At 31.3% G+C, this 16,620-nt stretch overlaps 1 protein-coding gene across 1 annotated transcript in view; it reads right to left on the reverse strand.

Moving 5' to 3' along the window:
• Positions 1-2,905: 2,905 nt before the first annotated feature.
• Positions 2,906-16,620, reverse strand: part of LOC126884940 (uncharacterized) — a 67,818-nt gene continuing 54,103 nt past the window's right edge. The window contains exon 2 of the mRNA XM_050651298.1: positions 2,906-3,156. Coding sequence (XP_050507255.1) covers positions 2,906-3,156 — 251 coding nt within the window. The remainder of the gene's footprint in view (positions 3,157-16,620) is intronic.

Consider the following 16,620-nt stretch of genomic DNA (forward strand, 5'->3'; position numbering starts at 1 on the left):
GGTGTTGGAGAATAACTTTCACTTTGGATGTCTGGGTTATGCCATCTTTTGGATCAATTCTATTATACTAAATCAGGTAAGAATAGGCAATCTTATTACCAGCTTTCCGAATAACGACGGAGTCAGACAAGGAGGGGTATTGAGCTCACTATTGTTTATCTGTGTAATAGACGAAGTAATTAAAAAGTGCTGGTCAAAACCAAAAAGAATATACCATAGGATACAGAAACCTACAACAAATAAACATTGCTGCCTGTGTATTTGCAGATGATATTGTTATTGCGACAAGAACTGAAAAAAGTCTAGAAGAAAATATTAAAATCTAGGGGGCAGAATTAAAAAATTACAATCTAGTAATAAATATGGAAAAGTAAAATTTAATAAAAAATTTTGGCTTGGTAAAATGTATATTAGTTTAAAAAGCCCCTATAGGACTACAAACATAGAAACAAAACGTTTTCGCTCTGTAACAAGAGCAGCGTCAGTGTTACCTAAAATAAGTATAACCATATTAATTAAAGCAAAATGTTAAAGTTAAAATGATGACCAAGGTAAAAGCAAAGTTTGGTTATACTTACAAGAACATGGTGAGCCAACCAAAAAATACAAAGGTCAAAGCCTTTCAAAAACAGACTAAAAGTCTTATATAGTTGCTAACATGGCAAAATCCAAAGGATGGATAAAATTCTTATGGCTACGGCCCTAGGGCAACATATGACTCCCACACGTGGTAAGTGGGTCAAAAGGTAGGTCATTATGTTACAACAGGTGACAGGCAACAGTCAACTAAAGGCCCCGTCTCACCATCAAATAATTGACAGTTATTTGATCAAACTTGACAGTCAAACTTGACTAGTGACACAAACTATACATACTAACTGTCACTTTGTGTCACTAACTGTCAAGTTTGATCAAATAACTGTCAATTATTTGATGGTGAGACGGGGCCTTAAGAGATGAGACTTCAAAAGCGAATCTGTCTGATGTCAGGGCAACGATTGTCAATGGAACTTGAAGTTTTATGAAATGTTGGTTACGCAGCCACTAAATTTAAAGTTGTTTATGGTACAAGCAATGATAATAGCTAACATCAGTGTGTTGGAATTATAAAAATACAAGAGTTAGTGAAAATAAATTATCTAAGTTGTAAAAGGAGGCGAATTTGAAAACCCGCAATCATCAATGAGGTATACTTGAATTGATGAAGCAAAGATAGGCAGACCAAATTACAGCAGGTATGTTTTGTAGTTTATATTGGAAATAGATAATTAATATTTATGACCCAACACAAATTATGGCTGATAAAGCTGGCTGAAATAAAGATGAGACTAAATAGGGGTTGTGATATCAAATGCTGAGAAATGTTGTAAATGCAAAACTTGTTTGTGAGTTTATAGGATATAGACAGATTCATCAACACAAATTTCAAAGACTGGGTGTTTTAAAAGCTTAGTCCAAATTTCTTTATTCTGCCCTTTTATGTTAAATAATATCTAGGGCAAGGAAAAATTAATGCAATTGGATAAACGTATCTAAGCTATGTCTAAAGTGAGGTCGGATGAAGATAAGTGTTGAGTAAAATTGTTGAGTATATGGGAAAAAATTAAAATTGTGTTTATTTAAGTAAAGTAGAAGGTAAAACAGAATAAAAGAAATGTGGATAGATAAATGAGGTTGTGGAATAAGATTAAATTTGATATCAGAATTGAGACTTAGTGATAATTATTGAGAGGCTGGGAACTCCAGAGACCCGGTAACCAAACAAACCAGATGATTAGTGGTAAAAGGTGGGCTGAATAGAATAACTTAATGTGTGAAACTTGATTGAATTATTGTAAAGTATTGTTAGACCTTTAAGTGTTCACCTTTTACTCTCATCAGTGATGGCAATATCCAACAAAGAAGTTAACCTAAATATTGAAATCCAAGGCAAGAAAATAGAACAGGTAGAGACATTTAAATACCTTGGAATAATTTTAAATAAGAAGGGGACACAAGAAGATGAAATTGGAATAGAATAAAAGCAGCCACAATAACATATCATTCCTTGTATACAAACTTCTTAAATAAAAAGGAAATAACAAGGAAAACGAAAATGGTAATATTTAAAACAATTTACGTACCTATCACTACATATGGAGCAGAGAATTGGGTATTGAACGACAAACAAGAAAAGAGATTGCAAGCCGCGGAAATGAGGTATTTAAGACAAGTCGTGGGAGCTAGGAAAACCGATAAAAGCCGGCGAAGATATTATAAGAGAATTAAAAGTAAAAACATTAAAGGAAAAAATTCATGAAAAGAAATTAAAGTGGACTGGGCACTTATTTAGAATGTACGACAACAGACAAGTTAAAATGACATGGGAAGCGAGGCCGATAGGGAAAAACTGGAGAGGCCGACCAAGGAAAACGTGGAATACAAGTGTGATGGAAATATTGAAGAATAGAGGAAAATCGTGACAGCAAGCCAAATAATTAGTTAGGGACCGAAAAAAATGGCGTAAGTTCGCAGCTAATAACGTGTAAAGAAGACACCTCGACACCTTCCGGTATAAGAAAAATATCGATTATGTATGTATGTATGTTTATAAGGGATTGAGCGACAGTTATTGGTGTAATGAAAATTTCATTTTTAATTAATTCATGTCTGATTTTTCTATTTCATTATGATATTAATTATTCATGTATTGACTTTTCCATCCGTGAAATTGTTCTCAAAAAAAGATTGTATAATCTAGATTTAATAGTTTATTTATGCCTTTTTAAAAATTGAGATAGGTGGCATACAATATCTAGGCCGATATAGGATTTTGTAAACCTATTCCAGCTTATACAGGTCATAGAAGTCTAAGGTATGGGTGCCGTATGCTCTTTTAGTTACTTGGTAGGCTCTGAAAATGATCCTATGCTGTGCAGATGTGTCTTGTCTGGTGCATGCCCAGTAAAAAGCCTCTTGCGACTCTAAGCTGATTCCTTCTTGTTATTGGTACATGCTGTCTAATATACATTTTGCCATGTTTGATCAGGTCTGTTTTTCCAGTGAGAGTTATATTGCCTTCGGATATAGCTTTTTTACCGGTAAAATGTTGTATCTGATCTGATGCTCTTCTGATAAGTTGATTAGCTCTTTTATTGCCGTGTATTTCTCGGTGACCTGGAACCAATATCAGTTTTCGGGCTTATCAGAGCCTATATAGCTGCTTAACTATAGGTAAATAATATTATTTTAATATCTCTTGCACAGTACAAACATCTCTGCCTAACGTAGACATAAGTTTAAATAGACCTGTATTAGGTTTTTCATGAGACGTTCATATTTTATTTTAATAGTCTGTAGGACTATTAAAATAGGCAAGAGATAATGGATCAGGATTATCTCCTGACTATTAAGCAGGAGATAATGAATCATTTAAAAAAATCTTATTTTCAATTTGAGTATTTTTAATCAAATATATTATAATCAATTACAGCATTATGCTTAAAATAGTCTGAAAAGTAATTGTGAGCTGGGCACCAATTATTATTATTTTATAGCAACGCACAGCAAATATCGAAATACATCATTATGACTATGAATCTATATTGTCATTTTAGTAATTACCTTTATGATATTAAACGTGTTTGTTATGACACAATTCAAAGGGGTTTTTCAAATAACGTGGGAGAATGAATGACGGAAGCTTTGATTTAAAACAGTATTTACATATTTTGTCGCCTTTAATCTTCTCTAATGGAGCTATATTTATAATTTATAATATATTAGTGCTCACCGATAAAAAACTTTTATTATAATCCTTGTAAATGAGCGACACCATATGTCGTTACTCATACGAGCAAGTTTTCTATTTTAGCAGCTCTGCGTGAGGATGTATGTGGATCTTCAATGAAACTCTGCATTAATTCTAAAGTTTTATTGTAATGTATAAGAGTTTTTGGTCTATCTATTCGATTGCCATCTTTTACTCTGAAACAAAAAGGACAATAGACTACCCCAGCTCATTGAAATAATATTCGAAAATAATACTTCAATCATCCAAGATAGCTATCGTTCGCCCCAGCTTAGCTCAGTCTCTCAGGGTGTGTGTTCGTCTTGTCCTAATCTTAGATATAAACTCTGAAAATTTAGAATGAAAGCAAACAAATATTTTTACCAATATGTTTATTGTTCATAAATATATAATAAAAATGTGACTTATGCATTAACAAATACAGTGGAACTTCGTTATAGCTTCATTGAAGGGTCCAGTAAAAAAATGACGCTATATCAGAGTGATTTTATAAAAGAGGAAGAGAAAACTGAAAGTAGTACTTCTTTTTAGTACCACATCTTGCCATATAGTCTAGTAAAATAGAATTTCACTACATGTAAAACAAAATGTAAATTCGTACAGGTTGAAACAAATTTTATATCAAAGTTTAGGTGGGTACAAAAGATATTTTCAAGAAAGTATCCAAATCACACAAGGGGATCATTCTTTAAATAATTAAAAAGGGGTCATTTTTGCAAAAAAATTACTTTTTTAACTGCTGAGGTCATTCAATTACTAATGAAGGTCTATAGGATTATTTTCTGCAAAGTTGAAGGGTTAATCTTTCACATATAACTTACTAAATTAAATTTGACCACCTATTTATTTAAATAATTATACATGAATCTTTAAAAACAAATTTGCAAAAAATTATTTTTAGCGTTTTAAATAAGCACTATAAAATATCTTATTTTACAGGAGAAGTTGCACTATGTTATCAGTATTAATAAAAAAAATTAGTCCAAAAATATTTAATATTTTTTGAGATATTGAATTTGTTTATTAAATGTTACTCTATTTTCAATTGCAAAAATGCGGTTGTTGCCAAAGAAATATTCACCTGTATTAAATCTTATTAGTTTTATTTTTATGTATATTTTCCATAAACGTATTGATAAATTCAAATTTCAATTAAACTTCCCCCTAAAATGGCATTTGAAAATTATTCAAATTTGTTTATAATTTGGTTTTTTAATAACGTCGCGGGGATTAAATATTTTGAAATGCCGTTTCGATAATTGGGTTTCTGGCAATTTTTCACTAATTAACAAATTTTTTGTCTTTTTTTTCTCTTCTTTTTTTTTCTTGGAGTTATATTACTACGGGCTCTTTTAGGGTTAAGTTTCATTAAGAATGTCGAATCTCTAAGTTATAGATTCTAGACCTAAAAATATTAAGATTGGTCTAAAATCACTTAAATAAAATGTGGCTGGTTACTGAGTTACAGGGTGTTTAATTTAAAAATTAAAAATTATTTTTACCAAGTACTTTCAAACTATGTGACGCATCCTTATCATACTTGTCAGAAAGTGTGGGTACTATACAGTCTACTAAATTGTGACAAATAAAAGTTTCTAGCTACTACCAGAGGCGTACGACAGGGGATAGTTAATGGTTGACCCTTTCCAAATTCTACGCCACTGAGGGAATTACTATTTTAGCGAAATTTTTCGATTTTCCAATACTTTATATGTAAATAATATACTCTTTACTGGTAACGATTAAGTCATTAGTTTTCGAGATATTGGACGTTAAACATGAAACGGCATAGTTATTTTGATTCATTCATTCATTCATTTTAAACTTCCAATATCTCTCAAACTGATGACTTTATCGATACCAATAAAGTTATTTACATACAACGTATTGGAGAATCGAAAAATTTCGTTAAAATAGTAATTCACTCAGTGGCTAGAATTTGGGAAGGGTCAATCATTCACTATCCCCTGTCGTACGCCTCTGGCACTAGATAGAAAAGTTTATTAATCACAATTTAGTAGGGTGTATAATAGCCACACTTTCTGCCAAGTATGATAAGGATACGTTAAATAGTTTTAAAGTACTTGGTAACAATAATTTTTAAATTTTTAAATAAAACACCCCGTAACTCAGTAAGTAGCCACATTTTATTTAAGAGATTTTAGTTAAATCTTAATATTTTTAGGTCTACAATCTAGATCTCATAGACTCGACATTCTTAATAAAATTTAACACTAAAAGGGCCCGTAGTAATATAACTCCAAGGAAAAAAAGAAGAAGAAAAAACGACAAAAAAATTGTGTTAATTAGTAAAAAATTCCCAGGAACCCAATTATCGAAACGGCATTTTAAAATACTTATAATATTAATCCCCGCGACGTTATTAAAAAAACAAATTATAAACAAATTTGTATGATTTTCAAATGCCATTTTAGGGGGGAGTTTAATTGAAATTTGAATGTATCCATACAATTATCGATAATATACATAAAAATAAAAATAATGAGATCTCAAGCAGGTGAATATTTCTTTGGCAACAACCGCGTTTTTGCAATTGAAAATATAGTTACATTTAATAAACAACTTCAATATCTCAAAAAATATTAAATATTTTTTGACCAATTTGTTTTGCTTAATACTGGTAACATAGCGCAACTTAATCTGTAAAATAAGATATTTTATAGTGCTTATTTAAAACGCTAAAAATAATTATTTGCGAATTTGTTTTTTAAGTTTTACATACAATTATTTAAATAAATAGGGGGTCAAATTTAATTTAGTAAGTCTTATGTGAAATATTTACCCTTCAGCTTTGTAGAAAAAAATCCCATAGACCTTCATTGATAAGTGAATTACCTCAGCAGTTAAAAAAGTATTTTTTTTGCAAAAATGACCCCTTTTTAATTATTTAAACAATGATCCCCTTGTATGATTTGGATACTTTCTTGAAAATATCTTTTGTACCCACCTAAACTTTGATATAAAATTTGTTTTAACCTGTACGAATTTACATTTTGACTTTTTTTATTTTATTAGGCTAAAAAAATAAAAAGCTTATTACTAAATTAAAATCAAAACAAAATGAACCGAACACAATTTCACAGTAGTGAAAATTTCTTAAACAGACTGTTCTAAAACAGAAAATTTGACTGTTAGGATAGCACTGATAAATGAAAAATCATAGAACTGTCAAGGTCAATTAACTGTAGACAGAAGGGGTAATTGAATTTTCTCACATTCTTGGAAGAATCAGTGTCGAAAAGCCGGAAACGCATTGCACTTATTCTTCATAAAATAAAAAATGGACAACCAACTGTAAAATCTTATGATGCTATAGACGAGGTTTACTTTATTTTTATCCGATAAAACCGAATTTTCAAGGAAAACATTTCGTTTATAAATTCGCAAAAGTGTGTGTGTTATTGCGTTGCCGCTCCTGCAATACACAGATCAGATTTATCGATGGATTCTTATGTAGTTTTTTTCTTCTGAATCCAAATCTGAAAACGGCATTTCGATATTTCTAACCGTTTTCGAGATTATCGACCTCAAAGTCTAAAATGTGACGTCACAATCGTTTTATTTTTTGCCGACACACTACACGTCTAGCTGAAATCGTTGCTATTAAGTAGGCTAGTTTTTTAATTTCGATTTGTTAAGCAAAGCATAGGTTATTTACATTTGAGTTTGACACTTCGTGAATGTCAAACTAAATTTTAAATTAAGTATTAATAAAACATCAATGACATTTGATAGTGAATTTAATTATTATATAAAATAAATAAGATGTTCAAAAATACAATTTGAGTATATTTTAAAAGCAATAATTTACTAACAGCTTTAAAAAGGTTTATACGAGTATACGGCCTCCCCTTTATGATAAATGGACTGTTCCAATTGCTATGAAATTAAAATATAGTCGGTTCGCTAAACTCGACACAACTGGCTAGTGATTTTAGTAGGTAATTTTTTTGTTTTTTGCGAATTTTGCCAAAATTGGAAAAATTACTAATTATTTAGTAATTATTAACTAATTAGTAATAATTTTTTTTGCCAAATTGGCAAAATTATTGACTAAAATCACTAGCAGTTGTGTCTGAGTTTAACGAACCGACAGTATATGAAATAATATTGTTTGGTATAAAAAATTATGGTCGCAATTAATTAACGGAAAATAATTTGAAGATTTTTCTCAAATTATGGATACCAACAACATTTTCATTTATAACTCTTTTATTTTTAATTTGACGAAGAAAAGTTATTCTTCATAAAAAGCTTTTCATGTTCTAACATTTATGATGCAATCATCATATATAAAATTTTATTAATTTTATACGAGGTATATAAAAAATATGAATTTCGGTCAAGAGTAAACTACCTTTATAGTTCATAACATTTAAATTAGAATGGTATAATTGCACATTAAAACATAATTATTAATTCTAAACTACTTTTGATAATAGCAATTTTCCATATTATGAATTAAAATACGCAAATAAACAAAGTTTTCGTTATGATAATGCTCGCATTTTCAGCTTGTTAATAATATTATCGAATAGTGTTTTTCGGACCTATTAAAAATTGACGTTACAACCGAGATGACGTAACCACCGAGGCCGTAATATCCAAGTTCCACTGTATATTCAAATTCTTGCCAAAAACTATCAATTCTGGATTATACTTATGGCTTTTGGTATCTGGTTCGCTGGTAACTTCTTGATGTCGAATGGTACTGCTGTAGACTTCTTGTAGACCTGGGCAGATGTTCGGCCCTAGGCCCCTGCAGCTGGAGATGGTAGTAGTTGCAGTCTAGATGTCATGGTCTCGTTGCTGTAAGCCTTAATGTCATCGCCGGCGATAGGCTTTATGCTGGAGGCTCCCGAAGGGAGAAAGATTTGATTCCTTTCCAAAAACTAGAAGATAAAACGTGCATAAGTCAAGCATCAAGAAGAAAAACCAAAAACGAGCATTTGCCAAATAATCGTAAAAAGTAGTAATTGGCAAAGGAATAAAATAAAATAAATAATGACGGGACTAGTCAAATAATTTGATTACTAACATGCATATATGTAAGGTAATTAGATATATTTAAAACTAAAATATCAGAACACATGCTTTGACATTTGGAGGTTAGAGAAAAAAAATATTATAAAAACTGTTAGATGTAGAAATGTAATTATTAAAAAAAAGAATGTGTGTGTACTTTGTACGCACGTAAGAAGTTATACTTCTATTATATGATTTCAACGAAATTAATATACTTTAAACAGTTTATTTATATTTTATTTAAATATTAAACTTATTTTAATACTTACTACTTCTCAAAAATTTTTATTAAAACAGTGCCAAAAATTAAAATAATAAAAGAATAAAACACACACAAACAAACACATTGAAAAATGCCACAAATGATTTCTGAACAATGTAGGAAAAAATGTTAACTAAATACGTATTTTCTGAAAAAAAAATTATATAATAAACTTACAATCATAAAATATGTAAAGAAAATTAAAAAAAAAATAAAAGTTTCCATTGGGGTTCGAACCCGCTTATCAGCGCAGTTAGTATTGAAATTCAATCACCTTAAACTTTTACCCACGGAGACCATGTGTCATCATGTGCGAAGATCAACTAACTAAACGGATTAAACTTTTGACGGTTCTGAATTTAACCAAACTATTTTGATTTTGAATTGAAATTATTTAGAATTGAAAGAAATATTAGAATACAACAAAACATAGAGTAAGAAAACAATATTTTTTTTTATATGCTTTATTGTCACTGAAAATTATACAATTTTATGGACAAAGCTTAACATAGATTCACGAAAAAGATATACATAACAATAACAAATACAATTTTATAAAATTAGATAAATCGTCAATAAAAAAAATATAAACAAGTTAAAAAAGTGAAGTAAAAAAACAAAAACCAATATATTGCAAAATTACTATAAATTGCAAAATTGAACATACAACATAATATAATAAAACACAAACAAAGGAACTAATAAGTTTAAGCTGCTGTATGTGACACCCAAATATATATAAATACACTTTAGTTACTTGTACATTACTGTGATTTCTTAGTTAGTCATTAAGAAACTCTTCTACTGAATAATATGGTCTTTTAGATAAATGAGCTTTTGTCATTTTACGGAACTTGAGAAAGGATGTTGCAGATTTGAGTTGTAAAGGGAGATGGTTGTATAGTTTTTTTGCGGAATATAGTATAGATTTCTTTACTAACTCAGAAGATGGGATCGGTAAATAGACATCAAAAGTTGAATTTCTGGTGGAGTAGTCATGATGAGGCCTTGCTGGAAAGACATGCATGTGTTTACGAATTAAGCAAACAGTTTCTAAAATATACAAAGATGGAAGAGTTAAAATTTCGTGATCTTTAAAGTAACTTCTGCAATGGGTTGTTCTTCTGAGGCCAAACAGATATCTTATTGCTCTTTTTTGTAATTTGAAAATAACATCAAATTGGGCAGCTGTACTAGACCCCCAAAAAGGAAGACCATATCGAAGATGAGACTCGAATAAAGAAAAATATGTTATTTTAGAAGATGCTAAATTGAGTTCCTTCGAAACAGATCTTATGGCATAGCAGGCCGAGGCGAGTTTCTTACTTAACAAATCGATATGAAGGGGCCATTTGAGGTTGCTGTCTAAAAAAATACCAAGAAATTTTACAGAATCAACGGTAGAGATCTGGCTGCTATTCACAAGCAGGGGTTGAAGAGCACCTTTATATGATAATGCTACCGTTTTATCCACGTTAAAGGAGAGTAAATTAGAGTCAGACCAGGTTTTTATCGTAAGAAGATCAGAAGTTATAGTTGCATGAAGAGTTGCAATAGTTGAGTTGCTCCAAGTGATACTGGTATCATCAGCAAAAAGAAAAATTTTTCCATCGATTTTTAAATTAGTGATGTCATTTATAAAGATCAGGAAAAGTAGAGGACCCAATACTGAACCTTGTGGTACTCCACATATAATGTTTTTGAGACTAGAGTCAGTATCATTTGCTCTAACCAATTGTTTCCTATTATCTAAGTAAGATTTGAACCAATTCAAAGAAATACCTCGAATTCCATAGTAATTAAGTTTTTTAATCAAAATGTTGTGATTTACACAATCAAAAGCTTTGGAATAGTCACAGAAAACAGTGACAGAAATATATTAGGTGAATATTGATAGAAATTTTGATGGTAATCAAATTATGTAAATCAAAGCATTACATACTATTTTAGTAGGTTCTTTTTAATTTTTCCAAATAGGTAGGTCTTACCTATGAAATTTTTTATTAGTATACTGAAACATTTACAATTATTACGTACCTGTCGCTTTTAAAAACTATTTAAAAAGTCACTACAATATTATAAACTTGCATTTTTCTCTGCCATCACAACAATAAAAACTAATATACACAACATTAATTTGTTTATCCAAAATCTCCATATTGAACAATTATTGACAGATGATTTTAACACCCAATCAGATCCCGTATAACGTTTATACCATACTGTCTGTGTGCGCATGCGCGCAGTATTATGAAATTTTACTCTCAATCGCGCCTAAAGAAGTATAACTTTAAAAAAAATTAATGAATTTTCTTACCCCAAGAGAATAAGAGTTGATGGATTAAAATGAAGCTAATATTCAAATTCATGCCTATTTAAGGAATAATTCTTCCCTTCCATTTTCAATTTGTGTCAGGGAGTAGGGATGAAGTGTCACTGTTATATCAGCGAAACACACAACACAGAATATGAAATTTGAAATAACGACTATGGAACACAATATTAGATCAGATGCTAGAATGTAAAATTATGAAATATGTTTAGTATGACTTAGATGAAAAGAGAGTTGCCTATAGAACGGGCGCCAAACAAGTTTTTAACAAAAAAGCAAGTTAAAACGAATACAGAAGATAATTACTAATGGAATATTAAAGAAAATAAAGTAAAATGATTATTTAAAAATAAAATAGCAAATATGTGGCGTTTGTAACGTTACAACTCGTCCAGTTTCCACAAAGCCCGTTACAATTTTTTGTACGATAAAAGAATATTTTGTAATCAACTATTTTTAATGGGAATAAGCCACAATTTTACCAAAAAAATTATTTTATTAACGTTTCGAAGCCCAAATCGGGTTTCGTTGTCAAAATACAAAATACTATTTTGACAACGAAACCCGATTTGGGCTTCGAAACGTTAATAAAATCTTTTTTTTGATAAAATTGTGGCTTATTCCCATTAAAAATAGTTGATTATAAAAATGCCACAAGGAAATAGCTTCAGAACAACATCAGGAATATTTTGGGAAAGTATCGATGAACAAGTTGGCTACTTCACTATAAGATCTTTTCTTTCTATCGCTGTAGTTTCTTAACACTAAAACAGTAAGTTGCTCTTTTTCATTAAATTCCAGCTTCATTGTAGAGCTTTTAACAACACATAAAACAACTGTAAGCTTTAGTATGTAATACAACTTATTTTTTCTACAACCGTGTTAAAAATGCAATTTTTAGCACTCCATACGAGCGTTAAAAATGCTACTTTAAGGCACTAGTGCTTTAAAATATTTTTAAGGCACTGCAGTTCGTATTGACCTTATGGGCAATTTTGTTGTAATGTCAAAAAAATATAAATATGGAATGTTAGTCAAGTTCAAGTAAAAGATTTTGTAGATATTGTCCTGTAATTACGTTTGTAGAAAAAATATTGTATGATATGCGTGTTAAAAAGTACATTTTTACGGCACTCATGTGAATTGCAGAACTCGCTATCGCTCATTCTGCAAACTTTCACAAGCGTGCCTTAAACGTGTACTTTTAACACTTATATCATAAATAACTATTATAAAATGTTTTAATAGACGTCAAGCTATTGTTAGTTCTATTAATAGTATGGTATAACTAGATCCAAACCCAGACATCCAAAGTGAAAGTTATCCTTCAACACCAAATTGTTCTATATGGTCTACATAATGTTCAGAAAAAAGTCACACCATTTTGAGCGTCGGGTTTGGGGGGGTGAGGGGGGACACATCGGTAAATTCGTAGTTTTTTAAGTTTTTCGTCAATATTTCTAAAACTATGCGGTTTAGCATGAACAAACTTCTATACAAAAATGTTCTACATTAAATTTAAAACAAAAAAGGCCCTATGCATAATCCTTCTAAAATGAACGGTTCCAAAGTTACGGTGGTAGTATAGTATAATTGGTCCAAAAAAGGCCTAACCCAGACATTAAAAGTAAAAGTTTTCCTTCAACACCAAATTATTGTTCTATATGGTCCAGATATTGTTCAGTAAAAAGTTACACCATTTTGAGCGTCCGGTTTGGGGGGCAGATGGGGGAAAAATCGGTAAATTATTAGTTTTTTTTTTATGTTTTTCGTCAATATTTCTAAAAATATGCTTTAGCGTAAACAATGTTCTATGCAAAAATGTTCTACATCAAATTTAAAACAAAAAAGGTTCTATACATAATTGTTATAAAATCAACGGTTTCAGAGTCACGGAGGATGAAAAGTGGAGGTTTTCGATACGTTTTATATTTACCGATTTCTCCCCCCTCTCCCCCCAAACCCGACGCTCAAAATGGTGTGACTTTTTGGTGGGCAATTTATAATATTTTTCCTGATTTGAAGAAATTTTCTTTAACAGGATTTGCTATTTCAGTGGCCGATGGTATGTTAGTGATAAGCCCTTGAAGAAACATCAACCTTACCACTCAAAATCATCATGAATTGCCCAAAATATATAAAAAGTATCGAAAACCTCCACATTTCCCCCTCCGTAACTCTGGAACCGTTGATTTTATAACAATTATGCATAGGACCATTTTTGTTTTAAATTTTATGTACAATGGTTTTGTATAGAACATTGTTTACGCTTAAACATAGTTTTAGAAATATTGACGAAAAACTTAAAGAAACTACTAATTTACCGATTTCTCCCCCATCTGCCCCCCAAACCTGACGCTCAAAATGGTGTAACTTTTTACTGAACAATATGTGGACCATATAGAACAATTTAGTGTTGGAGGAAAACTTTTACTTTTGATGTATGGGTTAGGCCTTTTTTGAACCAACTATATTATTCTACCTCCGTAACTTTGAAACCGTTCATTTTAGGAGAATTATGTATAGAGCCTTTTTTATTTCAAATTTAATGTAGAACATTTTTGTATAGAAGGTTCTTCATGCTAAACGTCATAGTTTTAGAAATATTGACGAAAATCTTAAAAAACTACGAATTTACCGACTTCTCCCCCCTCTGCCCCCCCAAAACCCGACGCTCAAAAAGGTGTGACTTTTTTCTGAACATTATATGGACCATATAGAACAATTTGGTGTTGGAGGATAACTTTCACTTTGGATGTCTGGGTTATGTCATTTTTTGAATCAATTCTATCATACTATAATTAATGTTAAGATCACAGCATTCTATTTTTACTAAATTACTTTAAAACTATTTGGCATTGAGTTGCCAAGTTTTATTTATTTAAAACCATCGTGACTAGACGAAATACCAAGAGTTACATATGGTTGAACCTGTTTTGAAGTGAGGATTTCGGTAATGATAAATATACAGAGTGTTATATATAAAAAAAACCAAAGTGATAAATGATACCAGAAAAATAGCAAATCTGTAAGTAAGTAAGTAAGGTATGCTTTATTGTCAAAAAATGTTTCCAATTTGTGGACAAAGCTTATACAAAATAAAAAATACAATAAAAAACAAAAAATAATAAAAAATACAAACAAAACAAAAACAGAAACAGACATCAAATAAATGGCGTGAGTTATACTACTTTAATACAATTTTATAGTTATTAAGTACACATTAAAAATTTTTAAAAATTTTGCAAACAATATGTATACAACGTCAGAGCAAAAAGAAGGCGAACGAGGAAAAGGGAAAGGGAAAGTAAATCAAAAGATCTATGTCTGTCTATGTCAAAAGATCTGGCAACATTTCAAGCATCATATTTATAAAATATGAAATAGTGGGATGTTGACGTACAACACCACCATCACCAACAGAAAAATTTTTGCTGATAAAACTCATTTTAGGAGACTTCTGTTACAAAAATCGTGCTTGTAATAGTTTTCAAACTGAGTATAGCAGTTCCTAATGAAAAACAAACACAGGCGTAGACAGATATGACTGATATGAGCAAGAGCTGGTAAACACAAATAGAATAAAAATGCTTCCATTCGTTTGCTAAATCTGATTTAATTTTTCGTTTATAGCAAAGACTCACATCCACTCGTATACAAAATAAAAACCAAACTTCACTAAACTCGCCTAATCGAACAATGTTGTAATTAAATTTTTTCATCCGCTCCCTTCAGCACAACAAATTCCTCATCGGAGAAAAAGTTTCGCTGGACTCGCACAGGTTGGGTTTTTAGAAAAAAAAAGGTACATGTGCCGTGGAAATTCATAACGAAAAGTGGAAAAGTTCTCTGCTTGATGAAATTTGAAGAGCAGGCGCGTTTGTATTGACCGCCCCGTTCCTGAATGTAACTGGTGGTTGGTTGTGTTTTAGCCGAGTTGTAAATAGAGATTAAAATTTGCCCTTCGGACAGATTTCGATCGTTTGATAAAACGTTTATTTTTTAACATTTAGTAATTAGTAAATTATTACTTTGTACAAAATTATCTATCCGTCATGTCTAAAACACGTTTTCAGAAAAAAGCTTTCAGAAGTAAGAAGATTTTTTTTAATGTCTTGTTTTTTTCTTATTTTTCATGTCAAGGAGTATGAACAGGTTGCCTGTTTTTCCATCAAACCTCGCTCTTTTTAATGGGCTCCATATACTTTTTTTCGGTGTTTATTTTAGTCATTATTTATATCCTGTCTGTCTAAATAGTCTAGTCATTGAAGACGAAAATTACATCTAAGACTCTTCGAACGAAAATAAACAAAACGTAAATGTTTATTTTCAAATTTCCTTAGGTAAATCGCTTGTAGAACTGCCTTTCACAAATACGTATAAGAACGTGTGTTTACATTGTGCCAAAAAATGCCTCCTGGCAGATTTCTCTAAAGCCGATGCCGCACTGCAGGTAGTTTGGTAGGATGATTGATGGTAGATACCTGCCTGGCGACCATCCAGCTACTTATACCACGAATAACAAAATGACGGTAGCCGCAGTGGCCTTCCACTACCATCTAACCATCCGGTGGTTCGCCAGGCGTCTATCCACCTAAATCAGTCCTGTTTGATATTTCATCCGGGTAGCCTGGCTATGGAGGAAAGCGTAATAAGTACTGTGTATAAAAGAAGGGCAATTTGGGACCCAGCAGACCCACTATATGTGACGAAACATGACTTAAAATATCTGTTTTATTTATTCTTTGCCGTTGCATTAAAAAAATCCAATATTCAAGTCAGCTGAATTTAAAAAACAATTTTTACCTTTAAGTCGATTTTTCTCCACTTTCTGAAAAGTGTATTGAGTGAGTTTTACCTCTAATAGGACGATATGCTAAAAAACAAACCAAATGTAACGTAACTAATGAAACAAACGATTCCTCACAGTCAGTTGGATTGGATACTGACTTCTGACTTCATTTCACTCTTTCACTGCGTCCAGGATGCAGCGCCCCTCCACCATCCACCTTTAAAATCCACCATCCAAGCGACCATCTAGCATCCTGCAGTGCGGCAACGGCTTAAGCGCAACCAATTACTTACTCCATAGAAAGTACACGAGCCGATGCGGCTGAGATCCAAGGTTGTGTGAATTGGATCACAGACGAATTTTTCAATGGATTCTTGATTGAAATCTTAAATAGGTCG

The sequence above is a fragment of the Diabrotica virgifera genome, chromosome 5, assembly GCF_917563875.1.
Source record: "Diabrotica virgifera virgifera chromosome 5, PGI_DIABVI_V3a".
NCBI classification, from domain to species: Eukaryota; Metazoa; Arthropoda; class Insecta; order Coleoptera; family Chrysomelidae; genus Diabrotica; species Diabrotica virgifera.